The sequence below is a fragment of the Melanerpes formicivorus genome, unplaced genomic scaffold, assembly GCF_026170545.1.
Source record: "Melanerpes formicivorus ecotype bairdi unplaced genomic scaffold, bMelFor1.0.p_v2 SCAF_19, whole genome shotgun sequence".
Taxonomy (NCBI): domain Eukaryota; kingdom Metazoa; phylum Chordata; class Aves; order Piciformes; family Picidae; genus Melanerpes; species Melanerpes formicivorus.
The window spans coordinates 13,538,651-13,558,510 of NW_027142371.1; the positions used below are offsets into that span (position 1 = coordinate 13,538,651).

At 47.3% G+C, this 19,860-nt stretch overlaps 1 protein-coding gene across 1 annotated transcript; it reads left to right on the top strand.

Moving 5' to 3' along the window:
* The first annotated feature begins 1,126 nt into the window (after positions 1-1,126).
* LOC137446986 (protein-glutamine gamma-glutamyltransferase E-like) lies at positions 1,127-18,148 on the top strand. Its single transcript, XM_068150130.1, has 13 exons — positions 1,127-1,236; positions 6,541-6,708; positions 6,999-7,241; positions 7,766-7,884; positions 8,377-8,505; positions 10,259-10,436; positions 10,572-10,707; positions 11,779-11,882; positions 12,819-13,064; positions 13,801-14,106; positions 15,862-16,019; positions 16,215-16,348; positions 17,778-18,148. Exons 1-13 carry the CDS (start codon positions 1,230-1,232, stop codon positions 17,923-17,925), a joined length of 2,076 nt encoding a protein of 691 aa, XP_068006231.1. The 5' UTR covers positions 1,127-1,229; the 3' UTR covers positions 17,926-18,148.
* The last annotated feature ends 1,712 nt before the right edge of the window (positions 18,149-19,860 follow it).

The window sequence follows — 19,860 nt, forward strand, 5'->3', positions numbered from 1 at the left end:
GCAAGGAAAGAGCAGTTCCTGTATCCTGTAGAGGAGAGGGTGAGAGAGAGAGATCCATGAGCAAAATGCTGGAGGGCTGGTTTGAAAAATGAACTAGTCACAGGACGTTAGGTGTTGGAAGAGACCTCTGGAGATGGAGCCCAGCCTCCCTGCCAGAGCAGGGCCACAGAATCTATTGCAGGTCACACAGAGATGCATCCAAATGGCCTTTGAGAAGGAGACTCCACAACCTCTCCAGGGAGCCTGTGCCAGTGCTCTGTGACCCTCACAGTGAAGTTCCTCCTCCTGCTGAGGTGGAACCTCCTGTGCTGTAGTCTGAAAAAGAACGATTTGTTGTGAGCCAATGGTAACAAATTAATTTCCTGGGTACCTATAAAACGTTCTCTATGTGCAGATCAAAGTATTTCAGCATTCACCATTGTGTCTGCCTAGTCAGAACCTAGATGAGTAACCAGCCTAGGAGCAGGGCTGGCAGTAGTCCTTTGTTCCTGCTACGGAATGAGTGTTTTATTTTATGAGGCTGAAGTTTCTTTTTGTGCAGGGAGAGTTACTTGAGATCCACTCCCCACAGCTATTCAGTGAACAGTAATAATTAATAGCAGCTTGCATTGCAGCACTGATACCATTAAGTCTAAGTCACAGAGACTCTAAGGAGGGGCCAAGACAAAGGCAGAGCCGCGGTGAGCCCCGAAAAAGGACTGATGAGGTAAAGGAAGAATTTGGGTTTCTTTCTCCAGACGTAGGAGTACAGTCACAGGGAGGGAACTCTCTGAGGTTTATGATGAATATATACTTTTATGAGATGAATACTCACCCCCTGGACCATCCTGGGAAAAAAAAAAAGTACTAATTCATCCTGACTCAAAAGAAAAATCCCTTCCCGAATGACACAGCACTGCGTGTGAGATCCTGGAGTCCAGGCATGCAATTAAGCCCTCCACTTTTCCAAGCATCTCAGTCAACTCTCTGGATAAGCAGCCTGAATTGCATAAGTGCAGTGTTCTAAACCCCATGAGCTAATGTATGGTCACTAGGAAGTTTGCATGCCCACTGGTATGACTTACCTGCCTCACCCACCTCATGTGCATCACAATTGGTTCCAACATAAGGAGAGGCCTCAAGTTTTGGCTATAAAGGCTGCCGCGCCGCCAGAGCTTGAAGTCTTTAGCACATGGGCCTACAGTTGCTCCCAGAAACACAAAGTCCAAGGCACAGAGAAGCAAGGCAGCATGGCTGGTAAGTGGGGAAAACAAAAAAGGAAAAACAAAAAGGAAAGGAGAGGTAAAAAAAAAGACTCTTTGTGCATAAGGAATGGGCAACTGCATAATGTACCATGTGCTAAGGGGTTTCTGTCTTGTGAGGGGCTCTGAGCTGTTGGGAGTACACCATATTATGAGATTATGAATGGGTTGTTTCAGCATTTTTCTTGCCTGAGTTTTCCAAAGGACACAAACAGGGGAAAAGAAGACCCTGCATCCATCAGCACCCCAGAGTCAAACCTCAGCCGGAGCAGGAGCTAAAGCAAACTGCAAAGTGTCTTTTGGCATGAAACAAATGAATCAGAAAGGAGCTTGGGGTGTGAATGGATCTTGTGCTAATGGGAATATTTGTGCCAAGAAGGGAGCAGAGGCTGGATTCCAAGGCAGCAAGCTGTGATATCATTCTAGCTCCTTTTGTTATAGTTAGTGTGAAAGGCAAAGGCACTTTAACATGCAGACAAAGCAAGCTGATGTCCAGCAGGGAGCTCTTGGGAGGAAGGATATTAAGTCAATGCACTTAGCAAGATTGGCCTTGTTCCCACTTAGGGCTGACTCACTGAGACCTCTGCAGAAATGTACAGCGAGGTCTGAGTGCAGAGGATGCCACTTTATCTCTTACAGACACAGAGCCCCTGCTTTGTGTGGCATAGGCTTGAAAAATCTCCAGAAATTAGTGAAAACCAAGGCTCCACAGAGCAGAGTCTTGAGCAGAGCCAGGGCAGGCACTGCCTTCCCCTTGCTGAAGTCAGGAGGCACAGTTAACGACCCCTTTGTCACAGCGTTGGGAGACCTGACTGCATAAACTCTCAGGACACAAGAGGTCCTTCATATACTGTCATTTGAACTAATTGCTGTTAGTGACCTGATCAGCTGGTGCTAGCACCCCTGAGAAGCATTTGTTTTTGGCCTGGTCTCATGGAGCTTGGCTAGTGACTGTCTCTGCACCTGCTAGGGGTACCACCACCTAAATGTTTGCCTGAGCAAGAGCAGAACGCAGGCTAGAAGGGACTCAGGTGCATACAATGGGCATAGGGTTGTGGATTCCCTCCTAAACCTGCTCCACTGAGCAGAGATTAAATAAACAGCAGACCACAACTTGGTAGGTCAAGCTGAAAGCTTGGACTGAGGAGGAAAAGCCTTCTATTTAACAAAGAACTATAAAGTAAACCCCTTCATCTGCAGCAACAGAGAGCAGACTCCAAACCAATTATTTCTGCATTGTAACACTTCCTTTTAAGCAATAATTTGCCAGTAACACAGCCAAGACCTTTTAGCAAGGTGGCCCCTAAGAGGCTCCTCTCTAAGTGTCTCACCCCAGGCTGCTCTTCACCACACTGCCCTCATCCCATGCACCAGGAGCAGCAAGAGCAGCGCTTAACCAACAAACTGCCGTTTGCCGATCCCGGTCAGCTCCTGCTTGTGAAACAGCCCCAGTTCAGTTGGGGATGTCAAAAGTGCCCAGGGATGTTCCCCACGGTGCCCTCCACAACCTTAATGTGCAAAACTGGGAGGGTCTGCGTGCAAGAGTGTGGGCACAGAACTGTTTTCAGCCCTCTCTCTCTCCCTTCCCCTCCTCCCACCCCCCTACACACATCCTGCAACTATACTTTCCCCCCCTTCTCCCTCAGAAGTTCTGAATGCATCCATGGGACAATTTCTAATGGATTTGTTGTAAGAGAATGCAGAAGGTGGTGTGTAAAGAGAAGGGGGAAGTACCTAAAAAGCTCCTGTACATTTGGCAGTGTGATTATTTCATTCATTTATTTCTCTTTCCCCTGACAGTTTGGGTAGTCTGCAGCACACTGCTGCTAACTAAGAGGTCAGCAACATTGCAGTCACCCTCCAAATAATTATCTCTGCTTCTGCCTGTTGCTTTTAAGCTTCAGTGTAATTACAGCTAAGGCATAAGTCACATCTGCAGCCCTCATGGTTGTTTATTTGTATTAGAAGCATTTGGCTGCAGGCTGGGAGAGCAGGTTGGGTTCTCAGCAGAAATTAGCAGAGCACTGCAGTGATGGATGGGAGCCTGCAAAGCTGTTCTGTGCTGAGGAGTGTAACAGCAGCAGCTGGAAGTTAAAACTCCCAAATGATGTCTTTATTCCCGTGGAAGAGATGTGTGCACAGGTGGGAGAGGTAGGGAAATCCATTCAAATATCACACAGGTTGTGTGTGACTGTGGGGGAGCATAGCACAGACTTGTCCCAGTCTGTGCCCTGTCACTGGGCTTATTGCTGTGTACTGGGCCAGGGTAGTTTTTGAAGTTCACCTCTGTGTCACTAGTGTATTCCTGTTGGTCTCTCTTCTGGAATAAGCTGACATCCCAAGGGCAGGTCTGAGCCCAACTAACAGGTCTGTACACAGACTCTACGGGCTGCCTTCAAAGTCTGGCTATTGGAGAACTTCAGGAACAATCAGACAGTTCAGGAGGGCTTCAGGCTGCAGCAGGCTTCCATTAAAAGTGCCCCTGCTATTTGGGGCATTGTGAATGGAAGAGGAAGACAGAAAAGAAGTTGTCTTAGGCAACATAAAGACCCCAAAAGAGAGCTCAGCCAAATGCTTTCCTGTAGACTTCCCCAGTCTCCATCAGGGGGTCCTAGTGCTGAGGAGTGCTGATGCAAGCCAGCTCATGCTGCTGTCCTAGAGCCCCAGGGCTCTCCCCAGTGTGGTTCACAAACACTATTCCTGCAGGAAATTACCTGACTTCCAGTATCTAGGATAGCAGGAAGAGGGTTTGCTGATGAAATTCCTTGCTTAATTATCCAGTGAGGAAATTCAAGGGGAGACAGATTAGTCCAAACTTCTCAGGGTACTGGGAGTCTCCTTCTCTGGAGACATTCCAAACAGGAAGCTGCCTGGCTCAGGTGCATTCTGCTTCACTAGCATTCTGACTAGTGCTAGAATTCCTCATTACCTCAACCCTCATTCTCAACCTTCACCCATGACCTTTAATCCAAAAGGTCTGGTATGTAGCATTCATCTGTTTTCCAAACAAAGCACACCAGAGGCAGCTTCACCAGAGCTGGGAATAAACACCTGGAGCTGATGCAACAGAGTAAAGTGACAGTGCCTGGTGGCTTTTTGAACATGCTGCTTTTGACTGCACCATCACAGCATCAAACACCAAACCCAGTGATGCCATTGGCCTACAGCACAGTGATACCAGGCATAGTATTGCTGGACACAAAAACCCCAGGGGACCAAAGCAGCACTGCCAGCTGTTTGGTGAATAATTACTGACTTTGTTTTGCTGCTTTGTTGCTGTTTGGTTGGGGTTTTTTCCCCCATCAGTAACTAATCTTTCTAACAAACAGAGGCTAGGCTGAAACCTTCAAGCCAGTTTGTTCTGAGATGTATTTGTGTCATTAAGGAGAAGGTAAAAGTATGGGTAGAAGAAGAGCTTAGCTTAACATCTTAATAGCTTCATATTTTAAAGGAAAAATCCAAAGAAACCTTAAGATTTCAAACCTTCTCATTTTAAACTCACAGCTGGGCTTTGAGTGTGATAAAAACTATGATCCCTCTTAAGATTAAATATTATTATTGAGCAGAGGTTCACAGCAGCAGTCTGAATTATACCCAGGTTCCAAACTGCTTCATCTCATAACACCTATTTATAAGGCATGGCTAAAATACATCTGCATATGAAATAGGGTGAGCAAGTTCCAGTTCCACAATATGCAAACATGACCCAGATCAGCAAACAGAACTATTTGGGCTGCTGAGCACTGAGCCCAGCCAGTGAAACCCTGCAGTTAGGAAGGGATACAGCTGTGGGCAGCCCAGCATCATCAGTAGCACTCAGAAGGATTCCTCAGGGCTGTGCGCTGAGCACATCAAACTTTGCAGGTTGCTCTGGAGGAGCCTCAGAACTACTCTCTTGGCTCTCTTTCTTAGCAGAAGCCACCTGCAATGCACAAGAATCACTCCCCTTGAAGTTAAACAGAATCTTTTGGGGCACAAATTGGCAGCAGCAGCTGGATGCTCAGAGAGATCCTGTCAGAAAACACAACTGTGCCCTAGCTGAAAGCAGAGACAGCCACTTCATCACAAGGCATCAGTGCCCTTAGCTAGCATCTCTGGTGTGTCATCTAAACATGCCATGGACTGCTTGTCTGTTTCAAGTTGCTAAGCAGCAGTTATGTGCTAGATGAAAACCTGGTCTTTTCTTTTCTAATTTAGCCTGATTAAACCTGGGACAGAGGCAATACCTTGAGCCTTGTTCTGCAGTGACTACAAGGCAGTGGAAGAAGGGCAGCTCCAGCAAAGCAATGGGTTCAGTGAATGAGGTTTTTCCCTCAAAAGCCACTGCAAATACTGCTCAGGAAGCATTCCACAGTTTCAAAATGTGTGCAAGCAGAGAGCTCTGCTGCTCCTGTGTTACCATTGCAACAGACAGAACAGTTACCAAATACTGAATGCCTTGAGAAACTCCTAACCAAGTGGCCAGGCTGCTGGGGATAAATATTGCCCAGGCTTCAGGATGGAGTTTACCTGCTTCAGTAGGAAATGAGATCAGGGTGGGGGCACTGAGAAAGTGGAAGATGAGTGGGAAATTAATCCTCAAGCCCTGCACTCAGCTAAAGGCTGGGGAGCAAAGGAGGCTGCTCAAGCTCCACCCTCCACCCCCTCCCCGGAAACATTGCAAAGGGGCAAAACTTTACCCCTAGGTGGGTAAGGAAGGGAAAGACACTGCCCAGTGCTTGAGTCAGCCTGGGTAGAGGAGGAAATTCAGAGGAAAGCTGCAGAAGCTGCTCACACAGGACCTGTTGACCAGTTATGGGCCAAGGTGAGCAAAGGGGGGAGCCACTTCTGTGGTGCTTCATTGTCTTACACCCATACCTCTGTATGGCTCTCCAGTGGGCACTGAGGGGTCACTGCTGCTCTAAGGAGTTTTAATGCAGGAGGAGGATTTTCACAGGGACTGTGGGGCTTCCATGTATGCTGTGCATGGGAAATGCAAGTTTGTTAGAAGGAGATTGGGGAAAGCAGTTCTCTATCTGATATGGAAAAGGAAGGCAAGCAAAGTCTGCAGCTATTTGAAGCTGTCAGGCAAGTGCAGATGAGAGGCTGGCAAATCTGACATAAGAGAAAGCAGCAAGGCAGAATCTGCAGAAGGTATCATATCAAATGTTCATCAAAAAGAGCTGATCTCTATTTTTGGTGGAAACCTCACCTGGATCCCATCACCTGTTGAAAGTAACAGAAGATTCTTGGAAGTGTCTTTGCTCTTTCCTCCCTGGATGCACCCTGAAGGTTTCTTGCTCTTCTCACTTCCCCATAGCTTCATCGCAGCCAAGCACCAACTGGCACCTGAAAGAAAATGCAAGAGATCACCACACAAGCAAGATGTCCAGTGAAGAGCTGATTGTGAGGAGAGGACAGGCCTTCACTGTCACTTTCAATGGGACACTACAGCCAGAGCAGAACATAACTTTCATTGCAGAAACAGGTATGGCTCCCAGCTTTTCTCAGAGCGTAATGCTGCCTCGGGCCATGCTTTTGGCCTGATGTGCACTGTAGGCACAGCAAGGTCATTCCTCAGAGCCTGATTCACATGGCCATGGAACTGTGTGAGGGTTGCAGTACTCCCAGCCCAGCTGGCAGTGATGGCCTCCTGCAATCTCCAATACACAAGTTCATCTGAGGGGAGGGCTACCCCCCTGCTGAGTTTGGTGCACACTACATCTCCACTGCAGCAAGCTGGGCAAACACAATAATGTTGTTTCTTTTCCTTGCAAGGTCCCAAGCCCTCAGCACTGGCTAAGACCCTGGCCACATTTGGTATCTCCAGCACAGCGAGCAAGGAGGGCTGGAGTGCAGTTCTTCAGTCTGCCAGCTCCAGCTCCGTCAGCGTCTCCATTTCCAGCCCCCCCAACGCTGCCATTGGACGTTACAGGCTGAGTGTTCAAAGTCCTGCAAGTGGCAGCCCCACTCCAGCAAGCCTCGGCACTTTTGTTTTGCTCTTTAACCCTTGGTCTTCAGGTATGGACATGCCCAATTGCCCCTGAAAGAACCAGGTTGCTTGCAGCCTCAGTCATATTTGCAGCTCCTTCATTGGATCTGAACTTTCAGTACAGGGCCCAAAGAGTCACCAGATGATGGAGCAGTGAGGAGAGGGTTTAATATTTTCCTTGGCACCTTCTGGGACATAAACCTAGCTCTGGTTTATGAACTTACTGGAGACCTCCTTGCTCTAAAGACTAAGTTCTGCTTTTGCCAGAGTCTGCCTACTTTTGCACAGGATTAGAAGGGTGTCTGGTCCCTGCAGATCCAAGAAGAGAGTCCTCTGTATCAGCTTCCACCCTCACTCAGGTCTGACAGGGTCATGGCCCTGTCTACACTCAGATACCCCCACCCCTCTCTCTAATGACAGGAAATCTTGAGTCTCACAGTCTGGTTATAGCAGCAAGAACAGCAAAGGCTACCTGCAAGCGTTCTTGGGGATAGAGACCAGGGTTCCCCAGGCTTTGTTTTATTTTGCACTCACCTCTGTTTTGTCTTTTCAGCTGATGATGTCTTCATGCCCAGTAAGGCTGAGTGTGAGGAATATGTGCTAGAAGAGTTTGGCATCATTTTTGCCGGCAATAAAAATCGCATCAGCAGATTTGGATGGAACTTTGGCCAGGTAAACGCAGCACTGAAACAGCAGGCAGTGTTTTGTGCTCTCCTTTTCACATGAGCTGGGTGAGCAGGGCTCATTTGCTTTGTCCAGTCCATTGCACACACCTCTGAAGAGCAGGAGTCTGAAATTAGAACTGAAATTAGCCAAGCCCTGCTACATTGGTTAATATAAAGATCCAAGTGACCAGCCAGTGATTTGATGGAGGACTCAGAGGTACAGCCTGCAGAAACCCCAGTGCCTGGTGGACAGTAAAGTAGTGGAGCAATGCTGCAAGGCAAAGTATTGACATGAACATCCCAAGCTTTGAAAAGCTCTTTGAGTTCTAATCTCCACAGTGTGTTGAGGCTGCCTTTCTCTACAGTGATTCCTGGCTGAGCTTCAGCACTTCGTGTGGTGACTTAAAAACCCCATTAAACGCTTACATGGCCTTGCTTGCTCTGATTTCTAGCAGAGTGATTTGTGTTTCCAAAACATTAACTTGTCTCTGTAACACAGTTTCAAGGAGATATTCTCAATATTTGCCTTTCCATGCTGGATCGAAGCTTGTATCACCGTCAGGACCCTGCCACGGATGTGTCTCACCGCAGCGACCCCAAGTACCTGGGCCGTGTTCTCAGTGCCATGGTAAGCAATGTGGGCCAGAAGTCCAAGCTGCTGCCTGCTCTTTTAAAGCAGTGCAACTGGGCAGGAAGGTCCTTGTCAGAGTATTTTACACCACTGCTGCTGTGCAGCAGAAACAGGGGCCAGAGAAACGCCTGGGTGGTCTCCTGCGCAGAGCCCGCCAGAGGGAAGTTTAGGCTCAAGGTGAGGAGAAAGTTCTTCACAGAGAGGGTTGTCAGCCATTGGAGTGGGCTGCCCAGGGAGGAGATGGAGTCACTGTCCCTGGAGGTGTTCAAGAAGGGACTGGATGTGGCACTTGGTGCCATGGTCTAGTAGTCATGAGGTCTTGGGTGACAGGTTGGACTTGATGATCTTTGAGGTCTTTTCCAACCTTGTTGATTCTATGATTCTCATCTGTAGTATTTCTGAGACTTGGCAGAGGGGGGGGAGGTATCAAGTCAAAGTCCCTTGGAGGTCTTTAGTCCAAACCCAGTTTGCCAGGCTGCCTTGAAAACTTCCAAGGATGGAGGTTTCGTGGCCTCTCCGGGTGAGTGGTCCAGAGCCTGGAATGGGTTGTCCAGGGAGGTGGTCGAGGCCCCATCCCTGGAGGTGTTTAAGACCAGGCTGGATGAGGCTCTGGCCAGCCTGATCTAGTGTGGGGTGTCCCTGCCCATGGCAGGGGGGTTGGAACTAGATGATCCTTGTGGTCCCTTCCAACCCTGAATGATACTATGATACTATAACTTCCAGCTATCTACTGCTCTGGGTTGGAAGGGACCTCCAATGTCATCTAGTCCAACCCCCTCTGCATTAAGCCTCTTGTCACCTAGCCTGCCAGAAAGAGCAAATCTGAGCTCTGACAACTCAGCCTGCTCCATTCAAGCAGCCACAAGCTGCTATTATGTTCTCTTTAGCCCTTTCGTCACCAGACTGAACTACCTCAGTGCTCTCAGATTATTCTTGCAGATTATGGGCTCCAGGGCTCCTGAGCATCTTGGTAGCCCTCCATCCTGAGTCCTCTTCAGTGTCTCAACATCCCCTTGAACTGAGGGATCCAAAACTGGAGATGGGTTTCCCTGGCACACCTTCACTAAGGATACTTAAAGGGAGTTAGCAGCTTCCCCCCATCTCCTGGTTACACTTGTCCCAGTGCAGGCCAGCACAGGCTTTCCCTTTATGATGACAGAGCACTGCTGGCTCAAAGTCAGTCTGACATTTGCTGTAACTCCCAGGCCTCTTTCAGATGGCTGCTTCCCAGCCTCTACCAATGCCTGGGGTTACTCTGGCCCAAGTTTCTGAAATGTGCACCTTTTCTTTCTGAGGTTTCTATCATCCCCAGATTTTCAAGGTGACTGTGCCCCTAGTCTAACGTCAATTTGCTGAGGGCTCACTACATCCTGATCCAGGCCACTCTGAAAGCTTAGCTGCATGATATACAATGGAATATGCTTGGATGATGACATTCAATAACACAGGGGTAAAGCTGCCACCTTCTGTGATGAAGGTCCAGTGAAAACAGATGTTAGTCCTCCTGCCTGGTGCTCCTGTACTTGTGTGGGAGAAACAGTGGTGCAATGCTCTCCACGTTTCAAGAGGACACACATCTCATTGCCCTGAAAAGTTAAATCTTCCTCCTGAAGGCCAGCTGCACGAGGCTGGGAATTTTGCCCACTAAAATACCATCCAAAGCTTTCCTCCTGCCTGCTCCCCTACCACTGCTGCATCTGTTCTAACCTCTTACGTTATCCCACCACCGACGGAGTGAATAATTTTACAGGTCAATGCCAACGATGACCAAGGGGTGGTGCTAGGAAACTGGAGTGGAAAATATGAGGGTGGGAAAGACCCAAGCAGCTGGACTGGAAGTGGTGAAATCCTGCAAAACTGGAAGAAATCAGGGTACAAACCTGTTCGGTACGGCCAGTGCTGGGTCTTCGCGGCAGTACTGACTACAGGTACGTTCCGTGCCGTGCACGTCTCTGCCACCGCACAGCTTCTGCTACGAGAGGCCCTAAGAACGCTTCCTAGGTGAAAGTGTTCCAAGGAACGTTCCAGAAATGCATTCTGACTGTTTTCCACTCCCTCTTTAGTGCTGAGGTGCCTGGGGATTCCCACTCGTACGGTGACAAACTTCAGCTCTGCCCACGACGCAGACGCAAACCTGCGCGTGGATGAGTTCTACGATGCAGATGGAAACCACTTGGAGAGGGGAGCTGACAGCGTGTGGTAAGGCTCACAGATGCTTAACACCAGGACCCCTCAATGCCTACCACTAGGACCCCTAAAATGCCTAACCCTAAGACCCCTCAATGCCTACCACTAGGACCCCTGAAATGCCTAACCCTAAGACCCCCCAATGCCTGCCACTAGGACCCCTGAAATGCCTAACCCTAAGACCCCTCAATGCCTACCACTAGGACCCCTGAAATGCCTAACCCTAAGACCCCTCAATGCCTACCACTAGGACCCCTGAAATGCCTAACCCTAAGACCCCTCAATGCCTACCACTAGGACCCCTGAAATGCCTAACCCTAAGACCCCCCAATGCCTGCCACTAGGACCCCTGAAATGCCTAACCCTAAGACCCCTCAATGCCTACCACTAGGACCCCTGAAATGCCTAACCCTAAGACCCCTCAATGCCTACCACTAGGACCCCTGAAATGCCTAACCCTAAGACCCCTCAATGCCTACCACTAGGACCCCTGAAATGCCTAACCCTAAGACCCCTCAATGCCTACCACTAGGACCCCTGAAATGCCTAACCCTAAGACCCCCCAATGCCTGCCACTAGGACCCCTGAAATGCCTAACCCTAAGACCCCTCAATGCCTACCACTAGGACCCCTGAAATGCCTAACCCTAAGACCCCTCAATGCCTACCACTAGGACCTCTAAAATGCCTACCACTAGGACCCCTCAATGCTGACCCCTCAGTGCCGACCCCTAGGACCCCTCAATGCCTGCAGAGTCTTCAAGTTCAGGGGCTAGATTCTAATGACAAGTGCCTTACCTTTAAAATCACCTTGAAAGCAACTACACACACATAGGATCCATGACATAAAAATACAAATAAAAGCACAAAATTAATTGCAAATAATACCACAAAATTTGGTGTTCTCACTTTGCCCCTCTTGACTAATAGGGGAGAAACCGCCCCCCCAAAAAAACCTGCCAGACTAGCTCAGTTTGGGATGGAAGCACAGGGGTTGGGCTGGATGACTTTTGTAGGTCCTTCCCAACCCATACCATCCTATGATTCTGTCCCAGAAGCTTAGTTTGCTCATTCCTGCACACAGGAATTTCCATGTCTGGAATGAAAGCTGGTTTACCCGCAGCGACCTGGGCCCCTCGTACAGTGGATGGCAAGTTCTGGATGCAACTCCCCAGGAGGAAAGTGGAGGTATGCATGTTTCATTTCAGGATTAATGTTGGCTAGTTATCAGGTCACTTTCAGAGAGGAGAAGCAGCAACAAAAGTCAAATCGTTGTGAAAGCAATTCCTCACCATGCTCAGAAACAAAGCGGCAGAAGAGATTGTCTCTGGCACTAGAAGACACTTGAAGGTGTCCAGAGAAGGGCAACAAGGCTGGTGAGAGGCCTCGAGCACAAGCCCTATGAGGAGAGGCTGAGGGAGCTGGGATTGTTTAGCCTGGAGAAGAGGAGGCTCAGGGGTGACCTCATTGCCCTCTACAGCTCCCTGAAAGGTGGCTGTAGCCAGGTGGGGGTTGGTCTCTTCTCCCAGGCAAGCAGCATCAGAACAAGAGGACACAGTCTCAAGCTGCACCAGGGGAAGTTTAGGCTGGAGGTGAGGAGAAAGTTCTTCATTGAGAGAGTCATTAGTCATTGGAATGGGCTGCCCAGAGAGGTGGTGGAGTCACCATCCCTAGAGATGTTCAGGAGGAGATTGGACGTGGCACTTGGTGCCATGGCCTGGTCACGAGGTCTGTGGTGACAGGTTGGACTCGATGATCCTCGAGGTCTCTTCCAACCTTAGTGATACTGTGATAGAAAAGCTTCAGATCTGTGGCTGCCAAGAAGCCAGACTTCAAGGAGCAGTCTTCTGCAACAATCCATTTCCAGAATAGGTGTCCACAGCTACTGGAAAAAAAAAAGTCAAGGAATCATAGAAAATAAATCAAGTGCAGCTTCAGAACGCACATGAGATGTGTCGCTGACTGGCCTGGTGTGAGGGCTGGTGCAGGTGAAAGGGCTACAATGGGACATCAGCACTGGGCAATTCAGGAGTCATTCCTAAACATCTGTCTAGCAATCTGCATACTCTCCAAGCCTTGACTGTGGCTCAAGGATCAGTTTTTTTTCCCCCCCTGCTGCTGTAGGAATCTATCAGTGTGGTCCTACCTCACGGAAGGCTGTCAAAGAAGGAGAGGTGGATCTGGAGTACGACTGCCCCTTCGTCTTCGCAGAAGTGAATGCAGACTGCATGTACTGGAACTATGACCCCAAAACTGGAAAGAAAACCCTGATCTTCAACAAGTCCACTGAAATTGGCCAGCTCATCAGCACCAAGGCTGTTGGCAGAGATGACCGGGTAGACATCACCAATGATTATAAATACGAGGAAGGTAAACAAACAGCTCTGATGTTTCCTCTGATGACACAGCTGCTGCTTTCCCAAACATCCAAACTTTAGGCCAAGAGTCTCTTAGCAGGCAATTTTGGGCATCTGTAAGGTAGGAGCAAAATTTATACTCAGTTTATTCAGCAGAAAACAGAAGAGAAGATAAAGACACCCCCCAAAAAATAAAATACTGCCTTGCCCTTTCTAGGGTGGAGCTGGTTTGAGAGACTCAGATAGGGCAAGCACAAATATCTCTGAGTAAAGCACTCACAGTTCAGCCTGCTGATGTTCACTGACTCTCTCTGCTTTGTGAGATGTAGCCTGCAGCCCGGTTATTTGGCAGCAGCATGAAAGGGCTATCACAGAAACCTGAGGCAGAGCAGCACTCCCCCCCAGGTACAACAAGGTTTGCCAACAGCACGCCAACCTGGCAGCCCTTAGGGATTTGAAAGTGCAGGGGGTTAGGGTCTAAATATTGCAACCATGAGGGGCAAAAAAGGATATAAATGGAAAGAGTGAGGAACCTCAGAGTTCAGATTTTGTGTTACAAAAGCTGCTGTGAGAGGGGCAGTGCCATTACTGACTGCAGATGCAGAACAGGATGCGTGGCTGCAGAAAAGAGGCTCTCTTCACCTGCTAAGTCCAGGCAGTGCATTCTGCTGGCCTGTCTGTAGCAGTGGTGTAAAATCAGAGCTGGCTGCCAGCTGTGTGAGGCTAACCTGCAGGTTTCTCTCTGGCAGGATCCACAAAAGAGAGAGAGATTTTTAAAAAGGCCCGCAAGAAGCTGGGGCTTGAAGACAAATTTGATCCTACAGCTCCAACGCAACAGGAGGTTGACCAGAAGCCTGACATCTCAGGGAAGTTCAAAGTGGCTGGCCCCTTACAGGTGGGCCAAGACCTCAGCCTGGTTCTGGTTCTTGCAAACTTACAGTCTGATGCTAAGACTGTTCATGCCAAGATGACTGCCTGGAGCACTCTGTACACCAGAAGACCAGTTGGTGAGGTCTGGAAGGACTCCATAGATGTCACCCTGTCTCCTAAGGAAGGTAATTCTTCAAGTGACTCTTAGTTACAATTGTATAGTCATTAAATGGGCACCAGAAACTTGTCAGCTTGGAGGTAAAAGCTCTCTAAAAAGAGCAATCATTACTGCTCTGTGCAGGAAAGGTTGAAAGAAATAACATTGCACTTCTAAACCTGTTGGAAAGGCGTTTTGCACACCATCATTTTCTCAAGTACTATTCGTGCTATGGAAAACATCTTAGGAGTGAAAAGAAGTTGGCTTCATTTAATAAAACTTGCATTAAAAAAAAAAAGAAAGGAAAAAAAAGCAAAATTTTAAAAGGGTAAAAAAAAAATAGGGGGAAAAAAGGTAAAAAAAAAATTAAGGGGGAAAAAAGGTTAAAAAAATTAAGGGGGAAAAAAGGTAAAAAAATAGGGGGGAAAAGGTAAAAAAATAAAGGTGAAAAAGGTAAAAAAATAAGGGGGAAAAAGGTAAAAAAAATTAAGGGGGAAAAAAGGTAAAAAAATTAAGGGGGAAAAAAGGTAAAAAAATTAAGGGGGAAAAAAGGTAAAAAAATTAAGGGGGAAAAAAGGTAAAAAAATTAAGGGGGAAAAAAGGTAAAAAAATTAAGGGGGAAAAAAGGTAAAAAAATTAAGGGGGAAAAAAGGTAAAAAAATTAAGGGGGAAAAAGGTAAAAAAATTAAGGGGGAAAAAGGTAAAAAAATTAAGGGGGAAAAAAGGTAAAAAAATTAAGGGGGAAAAAAGGTAAAAAAATTAAGGGGGAAAAAAGGTAAAAAAATTAAGGGGGAAAAAAGGTAAAAAAATTAAGGGGGAAAAAAGGTAAAAAAATTAAGGGGGAAAAAAGGTAAAAAAATTAAGGGGGAAAAAAGGTAAAAAAAATAAGGGGAAAAAAGGTAAAAAAAATAAGGGGAAAAAAGGTAAAAAAATAAGGGGAAAAAAGGTAAAAAAAATTAAGGGGAAAAAAGGTAAAAAAAATTAAGGGGAAAAAAGGTAAAAAAAATTAAGGGGAAAAAAGGTAAAAAAAATTAAGGGGAAAAAAGGTAAAAAAAATTAAGGGGAAAAAAGGTAAAAAAAATTAAGGGGAAAAAAGGTAAAAAAAATTAAGGGGAAAAAAGGTAAAAAAAATTAAGGGGAAAAAAGGTAAAAAAAGTGGATATGGTCAACATCAAACCAGAGAAATAAACCCCAGCTAACTGTGTTGGGGTTAATCACAAGAGGCCTTACTGAAAGGGCAAGGCCATGGCTAACAGCAGGAAAAAGAAGCATTAGGAGGTTAGAAAGGAATTTAGTGTGTGAGGGATAGAAATAGCTGAAATAGCCCATCGAGGTCCACAGAAAAGGAAGTTTTGTACCAAAGAATTGGTGAGGAGTAAAGGACCTCAGGTTGGGGAAAAAAAATTCTTCCAGAGGGAGTTTGCAAACCTTGTGGAAGAAACTCTCTACCTGAACGTGAGTATTGCTGGAAAGATGAATCTGAGTTATCATTAGGAGCTTGGGATAATCAATACATCAGATGGAGTGACACTGGCAAGCTCCTTCAGCTCCAGCTGTCTTAGCTGGCAGAGCAATTGGGAGGAAACCAAGCCAGGCACCACATGGCAGCAGGGAAAGAGGAGGGCTAAGAAATCACTCTCCCTCTACAGCAAACTGCTGGTTCTGTTAGTGATGCCTGCAGGCCCTCCTGGTCCCATACACAGCATGAAAGGAAATACTAACATTAGGGATGAAACTCTGTGCACCTATGAATGTGCACATCACTTCCTTCTTTCTCTTCCAGAGAAAGAATTCCCCATTAAGATACCATACACTGCCTACCAGCAGCAGTTAACTGCAGACAACATGATCCAGGTGACAGCTTTGTGTCACGTAGAAGGTGGAATTCAAGTGCTTGTGCAAAGGGACATCACCTTGGACAATCCTGCCATCGACATACAGGTAAAGTGCTGTCCCTTTTCTCCAACTGCAGTGGCAGAAAAAGGGGGAAATGAGCTCCCAGAAGCATTTTCTACCCCAAAAGAAGCATCCTGGTCATCAATCATAGCATCTCCTCACATCTCCTCTGATGACTGAGAAGGATCAGGTAGTAGAGGATTACAGGAACCTGACCTTTCAAACATTCTCTTTGCACAGGTCTTTGGTGAAGCAAAAGTGAATAAAGAACTGGATGTGGAAGTGGTATTTGCCAATCCTATTGATGTGGAAGTGATGGACTGTAAGCTGCAGGTACAAGGCAATGACCTGCTCAGAGGAATCCTTGAGATAGAGTAAGTATAGGTGATGCCTCCTTCCTGCTGGGAAAGAGATATGGGCAAGACTGTAAGCAGGGCTGCCCCAGATCTGACCAGTGGGAGAAGACAGCATTTTCTCCTGCAGATAACTTGGGTTGTCAGGCAATGTAACATCTTGTAATGAAGCACACAGCTCTCAACCAGCTCTTCATCTAAGCTAGGCCCCTGTATGTACTCTGTACATATAAAAACTGCAGACAGCTTTGACATGTGCCAGCAAGTGCAGGTATTTGTGTAAGCTACCTGGGATATGAGAGAGGACTCCAGAACTGAATAGACACACAGACAGACAGACACACAGCAACTTGACACCTTGCACTTGAGCAACTCTGAATGATTTATCCCACAACTTATAAACTCTCCTGAGGGAGTTTAGCAACCTGATGTTGTGTCTCACATCTAACCCCATCCTCAGGCAAGACAAGTCAATATGACAAAGTAGGGCTGTTCAGGAAAACCATCCAGGTCTCTCCAAGGCTTACAAAGTGCACTGCTTTCAAACTGTTCCACTTCCACTCCAAATTGCATCCAGCACAGTTCTGCATCCAGTTCTGGAGCCCCTATTACAGGAAGGATCTGAGAGTGCTGGAAGGTGCCCAGAGAAGGGCCACAAGGATGAGCAGAGGGCTGGAGCTGCTCTGCTGTGAGGACAGACTGAGAGAATTGGGCTATTTAGTCCGGAAAAGAGAAGGCTCCCAGGAGACCTTATTGCAGCCTTACAGTATCTGAAGGGGGCTACAAGAAAGCTGGGGAGGGACTTTAGAGGGTGTCAGGGAGTGATAGGACTGGGGGGGATGGAGCAAAACTAGAAGTGGGGAGATTCAGATTGGGTGTTAGGAAGTTCTTCCCCATGAGAGTGGTGAGACACTGACACAGGTTGCCCAGGGGGGTGGTGGAAGCCTCATCCCTGGAGGTTTTTGCAGCCAGGCTGTGAGCAACTTGATCTAGTGTGAGATGTCCCTGCCCACAGCAGGGGGGGTTGGAACTGGCTGATCCTTGAGGTCCCTTCCAACCCTGACAGTTCTATGATTCCATGAAATTTCCTGCTGTTCAAACAAGGTTTTCTTGGTGCTACAATCCATTCTAATCCATTAACATTCTCCATGGTCTCAGCTTATTTACTTTTAGTAATTTAGTGATGTGCTCTGCATGAAGTTCTGTTTCTCCTGATCCCAGGATGTCCCCTTCCTGTACTTCCCTGGACGGCTGCTAAGTGCATTTGTGAGACCCTAATGCACGTTTAGGCACACAGCAGACAGCCAGGTTCTGAGTGGTCTTTTTGTGGCTATCCCACACTGAACTCATCTCACTGAAGATGAGAGATGCTCAGTGAAGAAACCTCAAGGATGGTGTGTAAGCCATTTTTCAGCTTATGTTTTTCCCCCCCTTTGTTTCCTACTTTCAGATTACCCCCACTGAAAGCCAGTGAGAAATCCAGTGCAAAGTTCAAACTCACCCCTTTTGAAACGGGCCCCAAGCATCTACTTGTGAATTTCTCCTGTGATAAATTTGCACATGTCAAGGCCTTCAAGATGGTAAATGTGACTGACTAAGATGAGGCTCTACAAGGAGTGTGTGTGTGTGTGTACAGAGGTCTGAAGAAACCCTGGAAAAGAAACCAGTGCCTAGCATGAAAGCAAAGTCCTCCCTTCCCCTGAGGAGTGGTTACCAACATTGTGTCATTAAAATTTCACGTTGGGAATTTTAGCCAAATCAGGAACTCTTGGTTCCTCCTTTACTGCTGTGAGTTTCCATGTTATTAAAGAGATCTTCTGCTCAGAGATTGTTTGACTCTTGTCTGGCTTTCCTGGGAAATCATCCTGCCTGGCTCTAGCTGCCTCTCCACCAGCATTCATGAACTGCTTTCCACACATCCAAAGCCTTATGCAGTGAATTTTTCAGAGCAGTGTTTCCCCTCATGCAACCACAATACTAGATTCAGTAGCCAGGATGAGCTGCCGGAGTGATGCCTTTTAGCTTTGCCTTTTTCAGCTGCAAAGCCTGTCCTTCCCCCCCCCCCCCCCTTTTTTTGGGGGGGGTAAATCAGTGATCAAAAGAGGCACAGGAAATGTTCAGAAGGAATGTGGGTGGTGTCCAGTTTGAGACTTATTTGACAACCACAACGTGATAATTACCCAGCTCAACACAGATTATATTTTTGCATGCTAATATTTTGCACTTAGCTGAAAGTCTTTGGAATCCAAAGGGAGGGGGAATGTTAAGTCTGAAGGTGTTGTAGCTTGGAAAGAGCTTGGAATACTTCACTACAGATATGTGTGAGGAGGTCACCTTCCAGAGCTGAAGTTTAGCAAATCTCACCCAAACCCTTTCCAGCAGGACAGGTTCCAGGAACCAGCTGGGCTCCAGGAACAACTGAACCAGGCTTAGCCCAATGTGGTAGTTTAAGGCTGAGCAGCCTTTAAGAACTAGTAAGTTACTAAGAGAGGCTCAGGAGGTGGGCCAGAAAAGTATATTTCATTCCCATAAGTTCTGCATCCCTATAAACCCAAGAATTTCCACTTCTGCCCCTTCTCCCTCCCTCTCTCCTCCCTGGAGGACACACAGGCTGTTATCTCTTGTGGGGGAGGCCTGTTGTTGGCCTTGGCAATGCTGCCAATTATGCCTGGAGCAGCCTAATTTGGGGCCTGGAGCTGCCAAGCTGAATTTTTGCTGTGTCAGAACGGTGTGGGATGGAGGGTAAAGAGGCATGGGGGGGGGATGAAAGCATGGGCATGTTGGGCTGGTTTGCATGGAGCTTTGGTTTAAATGAGCTTCTGTGTTAAACCCAGACTCTGGATTGTGTGTATTTTTATCTGCTTTGTACTGTTTTACGCAGTTATGAATAGCATTTCCACTGAAACTTTCCAATCCTCTTCAATCCTTTGTGTGAGGGTTTTTCTGTTGCCCCTTTTGGAAAGGGGAAGAGAGCAAACCTGTCTTGCTCTAAACCAAGACACCCAATGAGTGGCTCTGTTCATGGCCAATAATTGTACAACAGCAAGTCAATCTCTGACTGAAAATCACCTGTGTAGATGAAGTGAATGGGAAGCTAGGGTGCTGCTCTGCTTAGCTTTGGGCTGCAGGGCCAAGAAGCCACCAAAATCTTCACAAGTACCTGGAGCTCTGTGCCCCTACTTCCACCACATGGTACCTGTGACTTGCCACAGGACCTCCTCACTGTTCCACAAGCAGCTCAAACTCAGACTGGCTAAACTCCTTTTGCCCTTGTAGCCAGCAAGATTGCTTTGGGAGGACCCCTGTAGTCAACTGGTTCTCCACTGCCTGTCACACAGATGTCACCACAGACCACAGTGGACCTATGAGGGAAGAGATGGAGAAGCTGCACAAGTAACCCACAGTGGTTGCCTCTCCTTTGCTCCTGATGTTTCTCAAGGCTCACCAGAGCAAAGAGCTCTTATCAAGCAGACCAAACAAGTTGAAGTTCAAGCATGGGCTTGGATTTAGAATGTGGATATACACTCCATTGC